General features: G+C 47.4%; 1 protein-coding gene across 2 annotated transcripts in view; it reads left to right on the top strand.

Annotated features, from left to right (window-relative positions):
• Window positions 1–23,272, top strand: part of ARSH (arylsulfatase family member H) — a 52,352-nt gene extending 29,080 nt beyond the window's left edge. The window contains exons 2-12 of one of the 2 annotated variants that reach the window (XM_061408251.1): window positions 2,227–2,311; window positions 6,400–6,438; window positions 9,173–9,322; window positions 10,008–10,129; window positions 11,199–11,324; window positions 12,951–13,374; window positions 14,007–14,143; window positions 16,110–16,244; window positions 17,483–17,645; window positions 19,433–19,554; window positions 21,789–23,272. In XM_061408251.1, coding sequence (XP_061264235.1) covers window positions 6,416–6,438; window positions 9,173–9,322; window positions 10,008–10,129; window positions 11,199–11,324; window positions 12,951–13,374; window positions 14,007–14,143; window positions 16,110–16,244; window positions 17,483–17,645; window positions 19,433–19,554; window positions 21,789–22,156 — 1,770 coding nt within the window. In that variant the 5' untranslated portion in view covers window positions 2,227–2,311; window positions 6,400–6,415 and the 3' untranslated portion in view covers window positions 22,157–23,272. The remainder of the gene's footprint in view (window positions 1–2,226; window positions 2,312–6,399; window positions 6,439–9,172; window positions 9,323–10,007; window positions 10,130–11,198; window positions 11,325–12,950; window positions 13,375–14,006; window positions 14,144–16,109; window positions 16,245–17,482; window positions 17,646–19,432; window positions 19,555–21,788) is intronic. The other variant, XM_061408250.1, reaches the window with a different exon arrangement.
• The last annotated feature ends 958 nt before the right edge of the window (window positions 23,273–24,230 follow it).

Below are 24,230 nucleotides of genomic sequence, written 5' to 3'. Positions count from 1 at the left end.
CCAGTATTCTTGCCTGGAGAATCCCATGGACAGAAGAGCCTGGTGGGCTACAGTCCATGGGGTCGCAAAGCGTCGGACACAGCTGAATGACTAACACTTTCATTTTTTACTTTTTAAAATAAACATGTCAGGACATCTTTCCCAGTGTCAGTGAGTGTGCGAGTGTGAAAGCCGGTCAGTCCTGTCTGACTCTTGGCGATTCCATGGGCTGTCCATGGAATTCTCTAGGACAGAATACTGGAGTAGGTGGCCTTTCCCTTCTCCAGGGGATCTTCCCAACCCAGGGATCGAACCCAGGGATTTCCCGAATTGCAGGGGACTCTTTACCAGCTGAGCCACCAGGGAAGCCCATCTTTCCCAGGAAGGGACTCAAATCTAATCTTCATCAGCAGATACAAATTTTCTCCCCAGCAGTTGAAAAACAAACATCAATATTAAAATAAAAGGAACTTCTACCTCAGGGTCAAAAATCCAGAAGACTGAAGGCTCTACTTATGATAGCTCAGAGTCGGACACGACTGAAGCGACTTAGCAGCAGCAGCAGGGCATGGAAGCAACCTAGATGTCCATCGGAAAGTGAATGGATAAAGAAGCTGTGCTACATGTATACAGTGGAATATTACTCAGCCATGAACAGGGACGCATTTGAGTCAGTCCTAATAAGATGGATGAACGTAGAGCCTATTATACAGAGTAAAGTAAGTCAGAAACAGAAAGACAATTATCATTGAGTCTGAGTGAACTCCGGGATTTGGTGATGGACAGGGAGCCCTGGTGTGCTGTGATTCATGGGGTCGCAAAGAGTCGGACATGACTGAGCGACTGAACTGAACTGAACTGAACTGAATGCGTATATATGGCATATACATGTATACTGATGAATCTATTTGCAAGGTAGCAATGGAGATGTAGACACTGAGAACAGACTTAGGGCCACTGTGGGTGGCTGGGAGGAGAAGGAGAGGGTGGGAGGTATGGAGAGAGTAACATGGAAAATGCATACATCACTATATGTAACATAGACAGCCAGTGGGAATTTGCTGTATGACTCAGGGAACTCAAAGCCCGGCTCTGGGACAACCTAGAGGGGTGGGATGGGGACGGAGGTGGGAGGGAGGGGTTCAAGTGGGAGGGGACCTTGGTAAACCTATGGCCGATTCATGTGGATGTCTGGTAGAAACCAATGCAACTATAAAGCAGTTATCTTTCAATTAAAAATAAATAGATTTTACAGAAAATGCAGAAGAGGGAAGGAACAGACCCTGTATGAAAAGCTGGGCAATTCAGCACGATCAAGACTTTTGAAGCCTCCTCACATGAGCATCTCTTCTTTCCCTAACCCCTGGCTTCTCACCAACATCGGTTCAGTTCAGTCGCTCAGTCGGGTCTGACTCTTTGCGACCCCATGGACCGCACATCCCAGGACTCCCTGTCCATCACCAACTCCCGGAGCTTGCTCAAACTCATGTCTGTCGAGTCGGTGATGCCATCCAACCATCTCATCCTCTGTGTCACCAACATAATAAGACTTTGAGCAAGGCTGGAGATGCCCAGGAATAAGTGCAGTGATAGCATTCCTAGAGGGATGTGTGGCTGACCCTAGCAGAAAGGGTGTCTGGGTGCCGTGAAACCACCATCTATGTATTGCAGCCCGCGGCACTCAGCATCCACAGAGCCAAGAAAGGTCCACAAGATGCTTGAGGACCGGAAGAGGCCGAAGCTCTCCTTATTACACATCTGCCCTCTCCTCCCTGCTTTGAACGTCTGGCTGGAGTCCTTGCTTAAGTTTTATGAAAAAAAAAAAAAAATTCAGTGTGCTGAATTCCACTTTCTTAGCTGTGTATGTTTGGTATCATGCAAAGGGCTTCCCTGGTGGCTCAGTGGGAAAGAATCTCCTGCAGTGAAAAAGACAGAGGTTCGATCCCTGGGCCAGGAAGATTCCCCTCGAGGAGGAAATGGCAACCCCCTCCAGTATTCTTGCCTGGCGAATCCCTACAGACAGAGGACCCCGGCGGGCTACAGCCCATGGTGTCGCAAAGAGTTGGACAGGACTAAGGGACTGAATAGCAGCACCACTTGAAGGTCAACGATGCCTGATTGCTTCCGTAAATAACTATGTTCGCAGCAGTCTCCACAGGTCATGTTTAGATATAAAACTAATTGGCGGATTTGAGCAAAGCCCAGCCTGGGCACTTAATATGTGTTTAATTATAATCATGAGGACAGGAGCTCGGGGCCGAGAGAGGAATTTGGACTTGCAGGAGCGGCGTTCACAAATGCAAGGAGCTTCGGGGGTAACAAGTCGTCTCAAGTGAGTAAAACAGTTTAACTCTACGATACTTCAGCTTGGGGGATGCTCATATTTTTGTCTGGTCAAGGGAGAGGGGAGAGACTTGAGTGTTAGTTTCATCACATTCTCTGTCTGTCTTCTCTCTCTCTCTAATTTTGTGTCTCCATCTCTCAGTCTCTCTCTTTCCTCTCTCCACCTCTCTGTCTCTCTCCATCTCGATCTGCCCTTCACATCTTCTGCAATTTTAAACGTGTGTAGATACGGGATCATTAATATACACTACTTTCTCTGACTTCTTTCACCCGCCGTATTTATCTTTCAATCCATCAATACTGTTATATGAATGGTTTGCTCCTTAAAAAAAAAAAAAAAGATAATATCTGAGTACTACGCATTCTAAGAATTTCTGGCCTCACCAGAGTTGACTGAGTCATTCACCTGTGGGTAGATACAGGGGTGCAATCCTATTTTTCTGTAATGGAGTTTATGCATTTAGTAATTTTTTCAGGGGTGCTCTTAATGAAGGAGGTGACTTTGCACACCTCTTTAAAGACTGCTGAAAGAGAACGATGGTTTTATAAGACTGTATTTGTGTGTGATGTGTCAAGCTGCTTGAGGCTTTCTTGGTGGCTCAGACGGTAAAGAATCTGCCTGCGGGAGACCTGGGTTCGATCCCTAGGTTGGGGAAGGTCTCCTGGAGAAGGGCATGGCAACCCACTCCAGTGTTCTTGCCTGGAGAATCACATGGACAGAGGAGCCTGGTGGGCTACAGTCCATGGGGTCGCAAAGAGTCGGACACAACTGAGAGACTGACATTTTCAGCTTGTCGGCTTCATGCATTTATAGATCTGAAGTCCAATTGCCTCTTGCCCATGTACCTACCTTTAATAACATTCTGTGTTAAAATTTGAAAAAAGTAGCAGGCTATCGAGGTGGGGTGGGGTGAGGAATACAGGCTTAATTGCAGCAGCTTCTTGGTAGACAGGATCTTTTTCATATTTATTAAAATCTGGAGTTGATAAGCACAGTATTTTGAGGCAGCAGACATTCCCTTAAATCGTGAAGACAAGTTTCCTTCCTGTCTATTTAACAAATAGATTTTGTTCCTTGCCTATTAGGAAGGACTTTGCAGTGTTGCGTACAACCACCCATTATAATTCTTTTTTTTTTTAATTACTTATTTATTTTCGATACATTGGGTCTTTGATGCTGTTCAGTTCAGTCACTCAGTCACGTCCAACTCTTTGCGACCCCATGGACTGCAGCACACCAGGCCTCCCTGTCCATCATCAGCTCCCAGAGTTCACTCAAACTCATGTCCGTTGAGTCAGTGATGCCATCCAACCATCTCATCCTCTGTCATCCCCTTCTCCTCCTGTCCTCAATCTTCCCCAGCATCAGGGTCTTTTCCAACGAGTCAGCTCTTCACATCAGGTGGCCAAAGGATTGGAGTTTCAGCTTCAGCATCAGCCCTCCCAATGGTTATTCAGGACTAATCTCCTTTAGGATGGACTGGTTGGATCTCCTCGCAGTCCAAGGGACTCTCAATGATCTTCTCCAACACCACAGTTCAAAACCATCAATCCTTCGGAGATCCTTACTGGAGGTCAAAGGTGGCAAGATGGCCCTAGGAATTGGATGCACACACACACGGACACCCACAGGATTGCCTCAGACACCTCATACCGCACGCTGATCTTCAATTTACCAGCCTCGTGAAAAGTCTTTTAAACCCTGTGATTCCCCAGGCCCCTCTCCCATAAAACAGAGCAGCTATCATTAACCCCTCGAGGCGAACCGGGGAAGGTATTTTGAGGACCCAGTGGGAAGCCCTGTGTAGCAATGCCTTGGGGTTGAGAAAACCCTATAAACTTTTTGGCAGAGTCATTAATCTTCACTACCTGTCATTTGGTCTGTGGGGTGGGTGCTCAGCTGACAGAACCTCGTTGACATGGGGAATTTAAAGCATCCCAAGGCAAGGGGATACCAGGCTGTATTACTCTTGGGACTCTCATAAAATGGCCCTAATTACAGCTGCCCCACACGCTGGTCTGTGGGGAATGAGTCTGGCCGCCGTAACCCCCAGGTCTACACTGGTGATCCGTGCACTCTTCAAGGTGAGAGGCATGGGTGGTCCACCATGCTCAACCATCTTCCTTCGTAGAGGAGCACACAGTAGGTCTCACACAAACACTTCCTGGGCGGTTGCCTGCTCGTGGGTGACCTTTATTTTAGAGGCTCCAGACTGAAGGGTTTTGTTGCTGGTGTTACTTGAGAAAGTTCTTTTATTGGCGTTCTTGTCTAGGAACCACAGGGTGTCTTTCTCATCTTTTTATTGTGTGACATTCAGAAGGTGACTGAGCCGCAAAGGAAGTCGTTACTACTAACTGGTGAAGAGTATTTAGAATGGAACCGATGATTTAAGTTAGAGGGCTTCCCGGCTGTGGTGTTGGAGAAGATTCTTGAGAGTCCCTTGGAGTGCAAGGAGATCCAATCAGTCCATCCTAAAGGACATTAGTCCTGAGTGTTCATTGGAAGGACTGACACTGAAGCTGAAATGCCAATACTTTAGCCACCTGATGCAAAAAACTGACTCATTTGAAAAGACCCTGATGCTGGGAAAGATTGAAGGTTGGAGGAGAAGGGGACGACAGAGGATGAGATGGTTGGATGGTATCACCGACTCAATGGACATGAGTCTGAGTAAGCTCTGGGAGTTGGTGATGGACAGGGAAGCCTGGCGTGATGTGGCCCATGGGGTCACAAAGAGTCGGACACGACTGAGCGACTGAACTAAACTGAACTGGTGGCTCGGATGGTAAAGAATCTGCCTGCAATGCGGGAGACCTGGGTTCGATCGTTGGGTCGGGAAAATCCCCTGGAGAAGGACGTGGCCACCCACACAAGTATTCCTGCTTGGAGAATCCCATGGACAGAGAATGCTGGTGGGCTACAGTCAATGGGGTTGCAAAGAGTCAGACACGACTGAGCACACATATTTAAATTAGACCTGAATCTTTGTGCCCACATCCTCCCCCTTGCCCTGAAACCTATAATTTAGAGTTGCAAATGAAAACCAGAAAGAAGCTATGCTACTTTAAAAAAACAAAAACAAAAAAAAATAAAACCAAAAAAAACCTCATCTACACTCCTCAGGAAATTGCAATAAAATATGCTCTAATGAAAGTATATCTTTACTTTATCGTTCAGTTCAGTTCAGTTCAGTCGCTCAGTCACGTCTGACTCTTTGCAACCCCATGAATTGCAACACGCTAGGCCTCCCTGTCCATCACCAACTCCCAGAGTTCTCCCAAACTCATGTCCATCAAGTCGGTGATGCCATCCAGCCATCTCATCCTCTGTGGTCCCCTTGTCCTCCTGCCCACAGTCGTTGGGGGAAAAAAGACGCAGGGCTTAGAATGTTGAAAAAAAAATCAGTCACATGAAAAATGCAATGTCTGGGTTAGATATCTAAGGGGCAGCAACACCTTCTTCCAACAACCCAGGAGAGTGTGGTCTGATTTAACATTGCTTTTCGTTCTCAAAGGTCTCAGGACGCTAGAAGACAATTAATACAGTCCTTAAAAATGCGTATCAGACGTTTTATTGTAGTCCTTCAGCTTGATTGCTCAGGACCCTCAGAATGAAGAGTTTTTGTTGTTGCGCCTACATAAAGGGTGGGAACTATGCCATCGGAGTGAGCCGCAAATGAAGGGATCGTGCACGACGCTGCCATGTTCTGTCTGCAACTACATCGCTTGTGTGCAATTCAGTATGAAGAATTCAGTGGTTGTTTTTGTCCTGTCACCAAGTCGTGTGAGACTCTCTGAGACCCCATGAATCACAGCTCGCCAGGCCTCCCTGTCCATCACCATCTCCCGGAGTTTTCTCAAACTCACGTCCGTCGAGTCGGTGATGCCATCCAGCCATCTCCTCCTCTTTCGTCCCCTTCTCCTCCCGCCGTCAATCTTTCCCAGCATCAGGGTCTTTTCAGTGGGTCGCTGTAAAAAAGACAAAACAGGCTCCTTTGCACTTTGGAGCGTAACTGCCTAGTTATAAGAAAAATAACCGCTTTGCAGAAGTTCATCCTTTATCTGTTTCTCTTCTAGGTAACAGTAAGAAGCCATGAAGCAGCCGTTCTGTGGCTGGTAAGTAGGAAAACTTATAAACCTTCATTATTTTCTGTCTCTAGAGAGAAGGGTGCTTTGTCCAAGTCTTCCTCAATCCTGTGGATGTTTTGTCTGTTTATACGTGATAAGCGCAGTGGGGAGAGTGGTGGGTGCTGTAGGGGTTGGTGGAGTCAAATAGAAAGGTTTTCTAAGGGGCTTGCCTGGCGGCTCAATCAGTAAAATATCCACCCGCCAATGCAAGAGATGTGGGCTTGATCCCTGGACAGGGAAATGGCAACCGACTCCAGTGTTAAAGTTAAGTCCCTCAGTCATGTCCGACTCTCTGTGACCCCATGGACTGTAGTCCACCAGGCTCCTCTGTCCGTGGGATTGTCCAGGCAAGAATACTCGAGTGGGCTTGCCATTTCCTTCTCCAGGGGATCTTCCCAACCGAGGGATCGAACCCGGGTCTCCTGCATTGCAGGCAGATGCTTTACTGTCTGCACCACCAGGGAAGCTCCAGTATTCTTGCCTGAGAAATCCCATGGACAGAAGAGCCTGGTGGGCTACACTACATGGGGGTTGCAAAGAGTTGGACGCGACTTAGCAGCTAAACCATCACCACCACCGTAGTAACTTGGTAGGAATGAGAGCGTGTTTGGAAATTCACGGGGTGAGAGGCAAGACCTTTTAGACATGGAAACAGCAGAGCAGCAAACATTGTGAACCACTCTTAAGGATTTTTAAGGAGGGTCGTCTGTGGTCCGGGGCTTCCCAGGTGGCATTCGTGGTAAAGAACCCGCCTGCCAATGCAGGAGATGTAAGAGAGGCAAGTTCGACCCCTGGGTCAGGAAGATCCCCTGGAGAGGAAATGGCAACCCGCTCCAGTACTTTTGCCTGGAGAATCCCACAGACAGAGGAGCCTGGCGGGGCTACAGTCCACGGGGTCGCAGAGAGCTGGCCACAACTGAGCTGCTAACACATGGGTGACTCCACAGTCCAAAATTTAATAGCATGTATAGATATGTTAAATTTCATTTTTCAAACGTTAGAGGAATTCCTAGCATTTATTATTATTTCTGGCAGCTGAGCTCCCCCACCTGATTTCTTTTACAGACATACTTTTCTGATGAAGGAAAAGGAAGAGTCATGTTATGTGCACACATGCAGTTCACCCTGAAAAACCAGTTTTTCATCATTTATTCCCGGGCTCAGAGCCAAGAAGTTAGTACAGTCTCTGCTTTCCCATCTGTGTGGCTGAAAGCAAAGTTATGAAGTTATAAAGTGTATTAAAACATACAGTTGAGCATGAAAGAAAAGCAAGCCTGATGAGCTGGCTATTAACCTCTGATTTTCCATTTTGTTTATACTAAGAAATTAAGTTGTTAGGCTTTTTTCTTAAACCTCTGTTCTTATTTCAGAGGCCTCCGGTCACTAACGCAGTTGGAAAATTATGAGGAATTTAATGTCACAATGCATGTAAAATTTATTTGTAAACTGTAAGACCTCAGGGCTTCCCAGGTGGGGCTAGTGGTAAAGAATCTCCCTGACATGCGGAAGAGGCGTGAGACTCGGGTTCGATCCCTGGGTCGGGAAGATCCCCTGGAGGAGGGCATGGCAACCCACTCCAGTGTTCTTGCCTAGAGAATCCCATGGACGGAGGAGCCTGGTGGGCTACAGCCCACGGGGTCGCAGAGTACCACCCCCCACACAGATCTGATTAACATAAATCATGGCCTAAAATGTTTTTGTGTGGTTTCTGAGTAAGGCAGCTCCAGGGACACTGTAGAAATACCATTATTTCCTATTTATTTAGCTTTTGATCACACTGTACCTACCGCTTGCAGGATCTCAGTTTCCCAACCAGGGATTAAACCCAGGCCGTGGCCTTGAAAGCCTGGAATCTTAACCAGTAAGTCACCAGGGACCTCCCTATGAATTCCTATTTTGCATAGGTGCTCAGTCGTGTCCGACTCTGCGACCCCATGGACTGTAGCCACGCACCCCCCACCCCCACCCCAGGCTACTCTGTCCATGGGATTCTCCAGGCAAGAACACTGGAGTGGGTTGCCATTCCCTTCTCTGGGGGATCTTTTTGACGCAGGGATTGAATCCGGGTCTTCTTCGTTGGAGGCAGATTCTTTACCATCTGAGCCACCAGGGAAGCCAGTCAGAACACTGGAGTGGGTTGCCATTTCCTCCTGCAGGGGGATCTTCCCGACCCAGGGATCCAACCCACATCTCCAGCGTCTCCTACACTGTGGGTGGATTCTCTACCGCTCAGCCACTGGGGAAGCCTCAGTTCCTGTTTTAAGTTAAAGTGAATTGAAGTCGCTCAGTCGTGTCCGACTCTTTGCGACCCCATGGACTGTAGCCTATCAGGCTCCTCCATCCATGGGATTTTCCAGGCAACAGTGCTGGAGTTGATTGCCATTTCCTTCTCCAGGGGATCTTCCCGACCCAGGAATCGAACCCGGGTCTCCCGCATTGCAGGCAGACGCTTTACCGTCTGAGCCACCAGGGAAGTTTTAAGTTACCTGCAAAGCAAAATTGAACTGATGGTTTCTGGGTGGGTTTTTTTTTTTAATTAATTTTTTTTAATTGGAGGCTAATTACAATATTGTAGTGGGTTTTGCCATACATTGACATGAATCAGCCATGGGTGTACATGTGTTCCCCATCCTGAACCCCCCTCCCACCTCCCTCCCCATCAGTTGCTTGTGTTTGAGCTTTTTTTTTTTTTTGTCCCCCCCACCGCCCCCGGCCCTTCCAGGCACTGCTGGCTGTCAGCATCCCTGTGGTGCTTCTTTGGGAGCCTTCAGGGAATGTTCGTCACCAGGAACTCGAGGCCCAACATCGTCCTCTTGATGGCGGATGACCTTGGGGTGGGAGATTTATGCTGCTACGGGAATAACTCAGTGAGGTAAAGAAACCATCAGGTAAATCAATAAATGAAAGGAACAGAAAAGGAAAAAAGAAAGAAAGTCCCTGTGGATGGCCGTGCCCCGCCAGCCACGTCTCTTGTGTTGGAGGAGAATGACCTTCAGGGAGCAGGTTTCCGTCAGAACAGCAGAAGGCTTTGTCTTATGAAAGCTGCAAAACATCAGGAGAGCCTTTGGCTTCATTCGCAGCTTAGTGTGGGGGCTTCCCGGGCGGCTCAGCAGTAAAGAACCCACCTGCCAATGCAGGAGATCCCTGGGTGGGGAAGATCCCCTGGACGAGGAAATGGCAACCCACTCCAGACTTCTTGCCTGGAGCACCCCACGGACAGAGGAGTCTGGTGGGCTGCAGTCCACTTGGTCTCCGAGAGTCGGACACGACTGAGCGGCTAACACATTTTCGCTTTTCACCCGATGATATCTGACGATGCGCAGTGTTGGACTGTCATCATCTCGCCTGGAGATGCGTTGTTTGGTTCTCTGGTTCCCATCTGTGTCTAACCAGGGATGGAGTAGATCGGTGGATTGATGTGTAAAAAAGGACGTCTTTCAGGTGGACTGGAAACAGAGTCAGGGTGACTTCCCAGACAGGATGCCTCTGAATCTTGCTCGCTTTGTGGGGCGGAGGGATTCAGAAACTCGCCTGCCGACTTCCCCATCTATTCACAGCACGCCCAACATCGACCGGCTGGCCAGCGAGGGCGTGAGGCTCACCCAGCACTTGGCGGCCGCCTCCATGTGTACCCCGAGCAGGGCCGCCTTCCTGACCGGCCGCTACCCCGTCAGATCAGGTGGGGCACGGGAAAGGGACAGCGGGTGGTCTCTTTAAAAAAAAGGGGGGGGGTCTTTTTTTGTTTAGCGTTGGATTGCTCCAGGTCTTAGGGGCAGCAAGCAGGATCCTGCATCTTCCCTGTGGCCGGCGGGGCTTTTCATTGCGACATGTGAATTGTTAGTTCTGGCCTGGGGGTTCCAGTTCCCTGACCAGGGGTGGAACCCGTGACCCTCTCCCCACACCGTCCCCCCCACCACTCCCCCCATCCCCGCCCTGCACGGGGAAACATGGAGTCTTAGCCACTGGACTGCCAGGGAGGTCTCCTGCAACCCTTTATGCAAACTCTCCAAAGGTCACTTGGAAATGTTAACAATCTAAATTCACATGGGAGTTGTGTTCCTATAGCTGGACATCTGAAAGAGGTGTGTGTCTTGGCCAGGGTCCATCAAGCCTGCTTACCGGTGTGCATATAGTGACATGGTTTGATCCCCTGGGCAACTTCCAGATGACCTTGAACGTGCCCTTTTCCAGAAACTCGTAGTAACAGCCCCCAGGAGGCTCCTTGTGTCTTAAAGCTAGCAGAGATTTTTTTTTTTTTTTAAGACAAGTGGGTTTTCATGAAAGCAGATGTGTCCAGTCTCTGGGGATGAGATTGGAACATCAGAAGAACCAGTTGAGAAGAAAGTCTGGCAGAGAAAATGGAAAGGAAATGATGGATTCCTTTTGATGAGTTCCTACTCTTCCCTGCCTTACGTTCCTCGTCTCCCCCCAACCCGTAATCACAGTTTCAACATGTAGACTTAAGCAAGTTGAGGGTCATGATCCCAACTTAATTTTTTTTTCATCATTAGTTTGGAATTGGGTGGCTTCCCTGATGGCTCAGTGGGTAAAGAATCCACCCGGCAGTGCAGGAGACACAGGAGATGTGAGTTCCATCCCTGGGTGGGGAAGATCCCCTGGAGGAGGGCATGGCCACCCACTCCCAGGATTCTTGCCTGCATAGACAGAGGAGCCTGGCCGGCTGCAGTCCGTGGGGTCGCCACAATGAGACCGCGGTCCTCACCCGCTGTCTGTTTCTGTGAACATAGGAATGGCGTCCTCCTCCAACCTGAATCGTGATGTGGTCTGGCTCGGAGGGTCGGGCGGGCTGCCCCCCAACGAGACGACCTTCGCCAAGCTCCTGCAGCATCGAGGTTACCGCACAGGACTCATAGGTATGGCCTTGTCTGTGAAACCAAGCTCGTTCCGGTTCCCTTTCCTTGTGGTCATCCTTCCCAGAGAGGCTGGCCGAGTACACAAGAGTTGGCACCTCTTTGAGATGATACACGGTTGGGGGGGCGGGGCGGGGAGGAATTTAAGACAATTTTTAGGGCCTTTGGTATTGAAAACCAACTGTGCCAAGGATCTCAAGAAGGCAAAGTAAGTATGCTGAGTGTTCATTGCTCCTGAAATGGAATAGTTTGCAGAAAGGGTGCTTCTCTTGTGGTAGCACGGGTAGCAATGTTTAAGCGTGTCCCCTTGAACTTGAGAACCGAAGGCTGGAGCGGTGATCAAATTCAGGTAATACTTGCTCTGTGGATTTAGGTCGCCTGACATTCTATAACCTCATGGGGGTGTGTGTGTGTGATGAGTGAGACAGGATGACCTCAAGGAACTTTATCCCAAAGAATTCTGGTCTGATGAGTGGATTCCTCTAAGATGAGACTCTGTGAGCAAAGAATTAGGAGACAGACTGCTGGCTTGGTATGTGTGTGTGTTAGTTGCTCAGTCATGTCTGACTCTTTGTGACCCCTTGGACTGTAGCCCGCCAGACTCCTCTGTCCATGGGATTCTCCAGGCAAGAATACTGGAGTGGGTTGCCATTTCCTTCTTTAGGGGATCTTCCCAATCCACGGATCAAACCTGGATGTCCTGCCTTGCAGGTGGATTCTTTACCGTCTGAGCCCCCAGCGAAGCCTGCTTGCTTGGTATAGCCACTGCTCTTAGGATTCTCAACGTGAATTGCAGGACTATTAAGTCATCAGAGATGTTCTCAAAAAAAAGAAAAAAAGGAATGACTTTGCATCCTTCATAAATGACAGAGGTAGTTCATTCCTGTAAAATTCCTGGTAGCATCGTGTGAATGGAGTTTCCGAAAGCATGTTTCAGGGAACACTCTAGGGCACCTCCAAATCTGGGGTCAAATTCGCCTCTGCTGTAACCAAGTAATGAATAAGATGTCGGCTGATTAATAAATCTACATGATGAATCTTCTCCCTGTTAGTAAAAGCTTCCCCAGTGGCTCCGGGGTAAAGAATCCGCCTGCCAATGCAGGAGACTCGGGTTCCATCCCTCGGTTCGGGAAGATCCCCGGGAGGAGGCAAAGGCAATCCGCTCCAAGATTCTTGTCTGGATAATCCCCATGGACAGTGGAGATTGGCTGGGCTACAGTCCACGGGGGTCACAACGAGTCGGATACCGCTGACCATGGTCCCAAGGAGCACAAGATACTACGTCCGCCATAACTTCCTTTTTTTAAATTAAATTTATTTTAATAAATTAATATTTATTTTATTAAATTTAATTACAACATTGCGGTGGTTTTTGCCATACGTTGACATGAATCTGTCCTGGGTGTCCGCCGAAACTTCCCTTTTTAAAAAAAAAATTATTTATTTTAGTTGGAGGCTAATTACAATATTGCAGTGGTTTTTGCCAAACGTTGAGATGAATCCGCCCTGGGCGTCCACGTGTCCGCCAGAACTTTCTGCTGAGGGCGACTCCCTTCCTAGAAGGGACGGATGCCGTTGTTGCCATGGCAACGTCTCTGTGTCTCCGGCCCCGCCCCCCCCCCCCCCCAGGAAAGTGGCACCAGGGTCTGAGCTGTGCGTCCCGCGACGACCACTGCTACCACCCGCTCAACCATGGCTTTGACTACTTCTACGGGATGCCCTTCGAGCTCCTGAGCGACTGCCAGGCGTTCCGCACTCCGGAGCTGCACCGCTGGGTGAGGGTCCGGCTCTGGGTGTCCACGGTGGTGCTGGGCCTCATCCCCCTGCTCCTGCTTGTCCCCACCTGCGCCCGCTGGTTCCTGGTCCCCTGGCCGGTGATCCTGGCCTTCGCCCTGCTGGCCCTCCTCTTCTTCCTGTGCTGGTTCTCCAGCTACGGCTTTACCCGCCGCTGGAACTGCGTGCTCATGCGGAACCACGAGATCGTTCAGCAGCCGGTCAGACTGGAGAGGCTCGCCTCGCACATGCTCAAGGAGGCGCTGGCCTTCATCGACAGGTAGGCCGTCTCTTTTTGGCTCGAAGCCCAACCCCGCCCCCCACCAACCCCTCACCCCGGTCAGAGACTCGTGATTTTTTTTTTTTTTTTCCAGAGAAGTTGGGTACCGCTTGGTGATAGGTCCGTTGTGTGTGTGTGATATTTGTGCTACACTGAACTCTCTCCTTAAAATAAATGAGTGTTAACTTTCTTTTAAAAAAAGATGCATTAAAAAAATGTTTTGATTTATTTTGGGCTGCGCGGGGTTTTCGGTGTTGCTGTGGGTGGGATTCCCAGGAGGCGCTTAAGTGGTGAAGAACCTGCCTGTCAAGGTAGGAGACCCAAGTTCGATCCCTGGATTGGGAAGATCCCCTGGAGGAGGGCATGGCGACCGACTCCAGTATGCTTGCCTGGAGAAGCCCATGGACAGACGAGCCTGGTGGGCTACAGTCCATGTGGTCGCAAAGAGTCAGGCACGACCAAGTGACTCATGCTTCTTCATACCACTGGGCCACCAAGGAAGCCCAACAGCTAAATGTCCTGCAAAATTTGAACACTGAAAAGGGAAAGAAATATGTTTAGCTCCCTTAAAATAAAAAAACCTAATTACTCTGTTTTAATCAATACTGTTTCTTATTCGTATACCCCCTTAGGTATAAGCGTGGACCATTTCTGCTTTTCATTTCCTTTCTGCATGTCCACACACCTCTGGTCACCAAGGAGAAATTCGTCGGGCACAGTAAATTCGGCTTGTATGGCGACAACGTAGAAGAGATGGATTGGATGGTGGGTAGGTGATCACTCTCTGGTTTTGAAGCATCTTATTTACAGACTAGAGGAAAACGAGTCTCCATGAATGGCATCTAATAAGGTACACCCCCCTGCATGTTTTGGGAAGTGGATGTGTATTTGTTGTGAAATACAGGTTCTCCGGTTTAAAGAGAACCACTTTCCTGAAAAACTCATTTGGGGGACAAATAATGCTGTGCTGTAGAGCTGACTCATTGGAAGAGACCTTGATGCTGAAAATAAATACGTAATGTTTATGTATTAGATATTATACAGTCTTATATCTCCTGCTTGTACTCTGTCATGTCCAACTCTCTGTGACCCCATGGACTGTAGCCCGCCAGGCTCCTCTGTCCATGGGATTCTCCAGGCAAGAATACTGGAGTGGGTTGCCATTCCCTGCTCCAGGGGATCTTCTTGACCCAGGGATCAAACCTGAGACTCCTGCATTGGCAGATGGATTCTTTACCACTGAGCCACCTGGGAAACCCTATATATAAGATATAACATAGTATATAATACTCAGAATATTATCAAAAATATATGGAATAATTATATAAATATATTTACACATAAATAATATATTATAAACCATCTATATGGTTTATTGGAGGCTTTTTTGGTGGTTCGGGTGGTAAAAAATCCACCTGCAATTCAGGAGACCCAGGCTTGATCCCTGGGTCGGGAAGATCCCCTGGAGAAGGAAATAGCTACCCATTCCAGTATTCTTGCCTGGAGAATTCCATATTACAAGTCATTATAATAATTAATTTAGTGCATTATGAAGTATAAACTGTTTATATTTATTATATAATAAAGCTATATATGCTCTATTATTACATATGTATATAGAGTATAATTTACAAATAAACATTAAATTTTTATATATTACAGCCTTCATTATGCACTAGTTATCATTGGTGATTTAACATGCTATAACACATAGACCTTTTATACTATTATAGGGCTTCCCTCAGAGCTCAGTTGGTAAAGAATCTGCCTGCAATGCAGGAGAATGAGTTGGGAAGATCTCCTGGAGAAGAAAATGGCAATCCACTCCAGTATTCTTGCCTGGAAAATCCCATGGGCAGAGGAGCCTGGTGGGCTGCACTCCATGGGGTCTCAGAGAGTCAGACACGACTTAGTGACTAAACCACCACCACCGTACTTATTATATAATAATACATTACATATCATCTTCTTATATATATTTGTATTAAATATATGCTTAGCATAAATCCATTACATGTGTCATGCTGCTGCTGCTGCTGCTGCTAAGTCGCTTCAGTCGTGTCCGACTCTGTGCGACCCCATAGACGGCAGCCCAGCAGGCTCCCCCGTCCTTGGGATTCTCCAGGCAAGAACACTGGAGTGGGTTGCCATTTCCTTCTCCAAGGCATGAAAGTGGAAAGTGAAAAGTGAAAGGGAAGTCGCTCAGTCGTGTCCGACTCTTCACGACCCGTGGACTGCAGCCCACCAGGCTCCTCCGTCCATGGGATTTTCCAGGCAAGAGGACTGGAGTGGGGTGCCATTGCCTTCTCCGACATGTGTCATATGGTTTCATAAATATATAATAAATAATTATACATATAAAAAAATATCATCTTATGCTGTATCATATATACGGTATATTACAAATATATATATATATCATATATGTGGTATATTACATATATATGGTATATAATGTATAATGGTATATTACTTATATATGGTATATTACAAATAGTATCTCTTGCAGACCTACCATATTACACATAGTGTATTATCCTATATATACGAGTGTCTACAATGGTGATTTAGTGCATATTATACAACATAAAGTAGGATAACAGTTATAGCGCTACATGTAACCGTGTTGCATGGTTACAAGGAACCACATAGCGTTACACGCGCAATACTAGACACGCACCGGAAGACCGTCGGTGCAGTGAAACGTGACAGCTTCCGTCTCCCCCCTCCACCAGGAAAGGTCCTGGAGGCCCTGGACCGGGAGCGCCTGGCCAACCACACGCTGGTCTACTTCACCTCGGACAACGGGGGCCGCCTGGAGGCGCAGGACCGCAGCGGGCAGCTGGGCGGCTGGAACGGGCGCTACAGAGGTGATGCGTGCGGGTGGGCGTGGCCTCCGCGCAGCGCTGGGGCGGGACCCGCCTGGCTTTGTGCCTGCGAGTTCAGGCGCTTCCATCATCTCTGACCCTTGGGTCTCAGCATCTCTGCAATGTCCAGTCCCCCACGCTCCGAAATCTCATCGCTTCTAAGAGATTTAATCTCTGGAGCCTTCCTCTCTTTGTTGACCCCATGGACGGTAGCCCGCCAAGGCTCCTCTGTCCATGAGATTGTCCAGGCAAGAACACTGCAGTGGGTTGCCATTCCCTTCTCCAGGGGATCTTCCCAGCCCAGGGGTCGAACCCCGGTCTCCTGCATTGGCAGGTGGATTATTGACCCACTGAGCCACCTGGGAAGCCCTCAACCTGGCTTTGCTTTGTGTTAACTCCTTTGCAAAGATTGTTGGCGGAGTTTTGTGTGCATTATACTCGCTTAGGAAGCTAGATGGGAAAAGACTGCATGTTTGGGGAGACTCCCAAGAGTCTACGACAAAAAATTTCTTGAGTCATGAAAGCTTCCTGAGAGTAAGGGCCCAGGACCTCAGTGACTGTCTCAAAGACAGTCTTGCTTTTAGCCCTCTATGACGTCAGCAGTACTGACTTCATTATATACCTATCAGGACGGCGCTTCTTTTTTAATGATCAGTACTGGGTTTGTTGCCTAGACGCTAGAAGTCCGCAGCTGGAGTTTTCAAGTCTTGAAAGCAAGAACTTGGCCTCCATATCTCTCTGCGAATATATCTTACTGGTTTGTTGTTGTTAAGTGACTTCGGAAGGGTATGGCAACCCACTCCAGTATTCTTGCCTCGAGAATTCCACGGACAGAGGAACCTGGCAGGCTACCGTCCATGGGGTTGCAAAAGAGAGGAATGCTCCGTAGATTAAATCTTTTAGAAGCGAAGAGATTTCAGAGCCTGGAGACTGGATGTTGAATAGATGCTGAGATTCAGAACTGAACTGGGTTTGGGAACAGAGCCCAAGCGTTTTCTGAATGTCAAGTTTTAAGCCAGCCTTTTTCACTCTCCTCTTTCACTTTCATCAAGATGCTCTTTGGTTCCTCTTCGCTTTCTGCCGTAAGGGTGGTGTCATCTGCATATCTGAGGTTATTGATATTTTCTGCCTACGATCTTGATTCCAACTTGTCACTGGCATGGCCAGTGGCGATTTTCAGATACACAGAGAATGAATCTGTGGGGTTGAATGCCCCTTCGTTTTTTCATCTTTGGTTTCAGGAGGCAGAGGCATGGCTGGATGGGAAGGAGGCATCCGGGTGCCTGGAATTTTCCGGTGGCCAACAGTCCTGGAGGCGGGGAAGGTCATCGACGAACCTACAAGCCTCATGGACATTTTCCCGACACTGTCTTATATTGGAGGAGGCATTCCGCCCCTGGGCAGGTACAAGAGCATGCTTGCCCCTCGTGGGGGGAGATATACTTGCCCGCCAGGCTCCTCTGTCCATGCGGGTTCTCCAGACAAGAATACTGGAGTGGGTTGCGATTTCCTTCTCTAGGGGGATCTTCCTGACCCAGGGATTGAACCTGGGTCTCCCGCCTTGCCGGCAGACTGTTTACCATCTGAGTCACCAGGGAAGCACATATTTGGCACCTATGCAAATGTATTAGAAAATTGTGTATGTGTGTGAAGTGTGTTACTGAAGCCTCAGTATTCTGCTATGATGGCCAGATGACTTCTTTCTCCTCACAGTTCATGGTAGCGTTGCTTGTCCATTTTCGTCTCAGAACACGTTCTTACTTTCCCTCTCGTATTATATACTTATTTAGGCCCATCTCTGGCTGGTGGCCCTCGGGGTGGGAGCTGAGCCTCCTTCATTTTTATATCCCTTGCAGCATCTGGATACTTGGTCACTTCAGTCATGTCCGACTCTTTGGGACCCTGTGGACTGTAGCCCTGCCAGGCTCCTCTGTCCATGGGATGCTCTAGGCAAGAATCCTGCAGTGGGTTGTCATGCCCTCCTCTGGGGGATCTTCCCGACCCAGGGATTGAACCCAGGTCTCCTGCACTGCAGGCAGATTCTTTACCATCTGAGCCACCAGGGAAGCCTGCAGTCTATAGACAATTAAGTAAATATTTGCTACGTGAATTCCCAAATAAAAGTAGGTATGTGTCAATCTATATGTGATGAAGTTTGCTGCATTTCTCTATGGGATTTGAAATGAACAAATGAAGTAGAAATATCGACTCAATGGACGTGAATCTGAGCAAACTCTAGGAGATTTTGGAGAACAGAAGGGCCTGGAAGGATGCAGTCCACAGGGTTGCAAAGAGTGAGACACGACTGAGCAACCGAATAACATGTCTGTTTATCTGAGGCAGGGTTTCTGTTGAATCAAAGGAGTGTTGTTGTTCAGTCGCTCAGTCGTGTCTGACTCTTTGTGACCCCATGGACTGTAGCTCGCCAGGCTTCCCTGTCCTTCACCATCTCCTGGAGTTTGCTCAAACTCATGTCTACTGAGTCAGTGATGCCATCCAACCTTCTCATCTTCTGTCATCCCCTTCTCCTCCCGCCTTCAATCTTTCCCAGCATCAGGGTCTTTTCCAGTGAGTTGGCTCTTTGCATCAGGTGGCCAAAGTCTTGGAGCTTCAGTTTCTGCATCAGTCCTTCCAATGAATATTCAGGACTGATCTCCTTTAGGATGGACTGGTTGGATCTCCTTGCAGTCCAAGGGACTCTCACGAGTCTTCCCCAGCATCACCATTCAAAAGCATCAATTTTTGGGCACTCAGCTTTGTTTATGGTCCAACTCTCACATCCATACATGACTCCTGGAAAAACCATAGCTCTGACTATGAGTGTAAAGCACTCAATTGTCTAATCCATGCGACTCGTTCATGGTGTCTGACAAGGGACCAGAGTCATATTTCCAGCTGCTCACCTCTCCCACTGTCTTAGAAACTGTGTAATGCGTTACAGTTCTTCTTCATCTTTATTAACTGAGAAATAAGTGAAAATGCGTGTTGAGTTTTCAACGGGATTTTCCTTGTCCTTGTCTGCTCCTGCCCCCTCCTGCCTCCCCTTCGCACCCCTCCTCCTCTGCCTTCTGCTTCTTTTTCTTGTTCTTCCAGCTCGCTTCTCTCTTCCTCCTCCTCCTCTTGTGTCGTAAAACGGCGAGATTCGACCATGCCTCTCTCACCGCTCTCTGCGTGTCCGCTTCTCTCCCCAGAGTGATTGACGGCCGGAACCTCATGCCACTCTTGGAAGGCAGGGTCTCCCGCTCGGAACACGAGTTCCTCTTCCACTACTGCGGGGTCTCCCTGCACACAGCCAGGTGGTATCAGAAAGACTGTGAGTATGAGGGTGACCGACATGTGGGGACACGGCAAGGACACCTCCTTGTCTCTTTCATCTCCTGGGGGAGGGCGCACTCTGTGCAGTGAATACCCCTTGTCACAATTGTTCTACATCCTGTAGAAAGTGACTTAAAAACAGCTGTTTGTTATGGTAGAAATCACAGTAGGATTTTAGAGGTATGTCTGTGCCTGTGTGTCTCTAAGCCCTTGTGCATAATTATGACAAAAGGAGGAAGAAAGCCAGGCAGAGACAGAGAGAAAATGAATTCCCATAACAGAGGACAGTGAGATAATTAGCAACAAAAGCTACCGTCTTCGGTTGAACCCAGACATCAGTCACAAACTCCCACCTTCTGAGTCATTGCCTGATTTCCATGTTTAGTCTGGTAAATTCACGCCAACAGATAGAAATGGACAAACAGCATCGATGTCCTCACATCTGTAAAAAAAGAGCTCTTGCAGAGACATTCCAGGTTTTTGACTAGATTTGGCGATTCGCTGAAAAGATACCGATGTTCGCACGTATGATCTATCCTTCGTGCTGTGATCTGTTCTTTGAGTCCATGTGGATGAGTTTTCCGTGTAAAATAAAAACAAGGAAAAATCTCTTCCTTTTAGACTACGGATCAGTTAGAGTTAGTTCAGTGGTGAAACTGAAAGTGAAGTCACTCAGTCGTGTCCGACTCTTTGCAACCCCGTGGACTGTAGCCCATCAGGCTTCTCCGTCCATGGGATTTTCCAGGCAAGAGTGCTGGAGTGGATTGCCATTTCATTCTGCAGGGAATTCAGTCGTAAGGAACAACAAAAAAAAACACCCTCTGCCCCTGAGAAATAAAAGCCTCCCAAATTTTACTAGTGAGGGTTAAACAAATAGAATTTGATTCATTTGTTTCTTAATAAGGATTGTAGAAATTGGGAGCAGAGGACTGACACAGTGTTCACGGCCATTATCAGGGACCTGTGGTGGTGGTTTGTGTTCCCATTAAACCACTTTTGTCATGTCGGCTTCCATGCTCATGTTTCTGACCCCATGGCTGCAAAACGGCTGCTGTTCCTCCAGCCATCACATTTATGCTTCACCCAGGAAGTAGAGAGAAGAGCAAAAGGGGGGAAGGATTCAGCCAGGGTATTTAGCCTAATTTAATTCAAAAAACACAGCTGTCCCAGAAGAGCCTAGCAGAGGACTTCTGTAGAAGTCTGGTTGATCAGAGATTAGGGTGTGGTTATGTTTTCTGTTTGAAACCGGCCTCTGGAAATGGAATTGCTAAGCAATGACATGCAAGACAGAGAGAGAGAGAAAGAAGACAAGGGAGAAAGTGAGGAAAGAGGGAAGGAAGGAGAGGGGATAGATGACAGACAAATATATTTATATATATAATATAATATTATATATTATATAGTATATATAATAAAGATATAAATAATATATATTATATATAATACATATATAATACATATATAATATTATATATATAATAAATATATAAAAATACTATTATATATATTATATAGATCTATACATGTATGATAGAATAGAGAGTTGGATAGATAGATGATAGAAAAGAAGAAAAAGAGGAAGGGAAGACAGAGAAAGAGGAGGGAAGGAGAGAGGGAAGAAAAAAGGAAGGAAGGAAGAGAGAAAGAAAGGAAGGGAGAAGGAAAGAAGAAAGAACAAGGAAGGATTGATCTTACCAAATGACTTTTGCGAGCTTAAGATCTGCAAGTGCTATTAAGCCTTAGAAAAGTTTGCATTGGCCCATGCCAAGCCGAACTGAGTTAGTTTGAATGATCGTTTTTGCGATGAAAGCAGCCATTCAGGTCGTAACTATTGTCTCCCAAGGCTCTCAGGGTGAGATAAAAAGTCTTCAAGTTGCCCGTGAAATTGTGCATCGTTCTTACAGTCGAAGAAATACAACCCTGCTGTGTAATGCTGTGCAAAAGATTTTCAGTTGCTAGCAAAAGCATTGGCTATAAATATATATAATTTTGTTGGAGTGTGATTGCTTTGCAATTTTATGTTAGTTTCTGCTGTAAAACAAGTGAATCAACCATACGTTTACATATCTCCCCTCCCTCTTAAGCCTTCCTCCTTCCCTAGGTCATGACAGAGCCCCAAGCTGAGCTCCCTGTGCTATATAGCAGCTTGCCACTAGCTATTGATTTTTACTGAAAAAAAAAAATGGTAAAATAATAACAAAGACAGCATCCCAGTGGGGCTGTGTCTTCCAGGTGCAACCGTGTGGAAGGTGCATTTCGTGACGCCCAAGTTCTCCCCGGAGGGAGCGGGCGCCTGCTACGGGAGTGGAGTGTGTCCGTGTTCGGGCGACGTCACCTACCACGACCCTCCTCTGCTCTTCGACATCTCGAGAGACCCTTCCGAGTCGAGACCTCTCAACCCCGACAACGAAGCCCTGTTTGACGCCGTGGTCAAGAAGGTCGAAGCGGCTGTAAGACGGCACCGTGGGACCCTCACGCCGGTCCCCCAGCAGCTCTCCGTGTTCAACGCCCTTTGGAAACCGTGGCTGCAGCCCTGCTGCGGGAGCTTCCCCTTCTGTGGCTGCGACAGGGCGGATGACATCGTATCCGCAGCGTGGTGAGCAGAGAGGGGCTGCTTCGTACCAACCCGCAACACGCTGTTACCACAGAGCTCTCAGGTGCCTCGGGCATTCCGCTGGGGATCAGACACGATGCCCCTCTGTCATTTCCTGTTTAAAACCCTCAGGTTTCAGATCTTTCCTCAAGTCATCATTTTACCTTTTTTTTTGTATGATTGTGTCCTTGTTCAAGGACGAAGACAGATCAAGAGGGCCTTCTGCAGAGTCAGAAGAATCTCGATGATACCTTCCACAAAAAATGATTAGAAGCAGCCCTTTTGACCTCACTCTCTTCACTTTCTCGGTGTTGTTAGAAATGTCTACACGCAGACCCTAAACCCAGAGACACTGGTTTCACATCCGAGCTTAGACGAATTTGGCAAGCTTCTTGTTCTGCATCATGGAGACTATGAAAATTCTCAAAACAGACAGAGAAGACCAGAAACGCTATGATACTGTGGATATGTGTTTTTAAAACACTTCGCGAAACTTAGAGGAGGCAAGTCGTCTCAGCTCCGTTTCCACACGAGGAAAGTGGTTTTCATCATATTTAAGTCATTGCACAAGATTGTATACATGTTATGGGAAAAAGAGTATTTACGTTATATTTCTTTTCGAAACACACGGCAGTTATGATGGCATCAGGTAGCAAAGTCTTGTCTGTCTTCCTTAGCTTTTCTTCATCCTACTGGGAGAATAGGGAAGTCCTTGGCTTTTAGGGCATTGTTGCTGTTCAGTCACTCAGTCATGTCTGACTCTTGGTGATACCAGTGGACTAACACACACGCGGCTTCCCTGTCCCTCACCATCTCCCAGAAGTCGCTTTAACTCATGTCCAAAGAGTCCGTGAGGCTGTCTAACCATCTCATCTTCAATGGCGTCCTTCTCCTCCTGCCCTCAGTATTTCCCAGCATCAGGGTCTTTTCCGGTGAGTTGACTCTTCCCATAAGGTGGCCAAAGTATTCGAGCCTCAGCTTCAGCATCAGTCCTTCCAATGAATATTCACAGCTGATTTCCTTTAATGATGCATCATGTAATAAATACAGGTATTTACAGATAAAACTGTTTTACCAGTGCTTCTAAACATATTCATTGCAATAAATTGAGTGTAATGTGAAACTCAATCTCATGTTAAAAGAAAAAAAAAGGAATCAGAGTACGTTCTTACTACTACTACTAAGTCGATTCAGTCGTGTCCGACTCTGTGCAGCCCCACAGACGGCCGCCCACCAGGCTCTGCCGTCCCTGGGATTCTCCAGGCAAGAACACTGGAGTGGGTTGCCACTGCCTTCTCCGAGTATGTTCATACATAGTCATAAAGTTTGAATAGGATCTGTTTTCACTGTTTAATTTTCTATGTAACAGTGTACCAGGTCCAGAGAATTTTCTCCCAAGTACTTTCACCTTAAATTCTTCTAGATGTGAAATTTATTATGCTCTTTAAACAAAGTTTAAATTAAAAGGTAAAATCTGAAAGAAAGTGGAGGTTTCTGACGCAGAATCTGGGCAAAACCCGGGGGTTCTGAGGCAAAATATGAGAGAAACCAGGGGACTCTGAGGAAAAAAATCTGAGAGAAACCAGAGGGTTTGGAGGCAAAATCTGACAGGAAGAAGGATCTCCTGAGGTAAAATTTGACAGAAAGACAGTCTTTCTGAGGTAAAATCTGACAAGAAGAAGGATCTCCTGAGGTAAAATGTGACAGAAAGACAGTCTTTCTGAGGTAAAATCTGACAGGAAGAAGGATCTCCTGAGGTAAAATGTGACAGAAAGACAGTCTTTGTGAGGTAAAATCTGACAGGAAGAAGGATCTCCTGAGGTAAAACCTTATGGAAAGACAGTCTTTCTGAGGTAAAATCTGACAGGAAGAAGGATCTCCTGAGGTAAAATGTGACAGAAAGACAGTCTTTGTGAGGTAAAATCTGACAGGAAGAAGGATCTCCTGAGGTAAAACCTTATGGAAAGACAGTCTTTCTGAGGTAAAATCTGACAGGAAGAAGGATCTCCTGAGGTAAAACCTTATGGAAAGACAGTCTTTGTGAGGTAAAATCTGACAGGAAGAAGGATCTCCTGAGGTAA

Source organism: Bos javanicus, chromosome X (assembly GCF_032452875.1).
Source record: "Bos javanicus breed banteng chromosome X, ARS-OSU_banteng_1.0, whole genome shotgun sequence".
Lineage (NCBI taxonomy): Eukaryota > Metazoa > Chordata > Mammalia > Artiodactyla > Bovidae > Bos > Bos javanicus.
The sequence above is the reverse complement of the archived record's forward strand: the minus strand, read 5'-3'. Positions and strand labels throughout refer to the sequence as shown.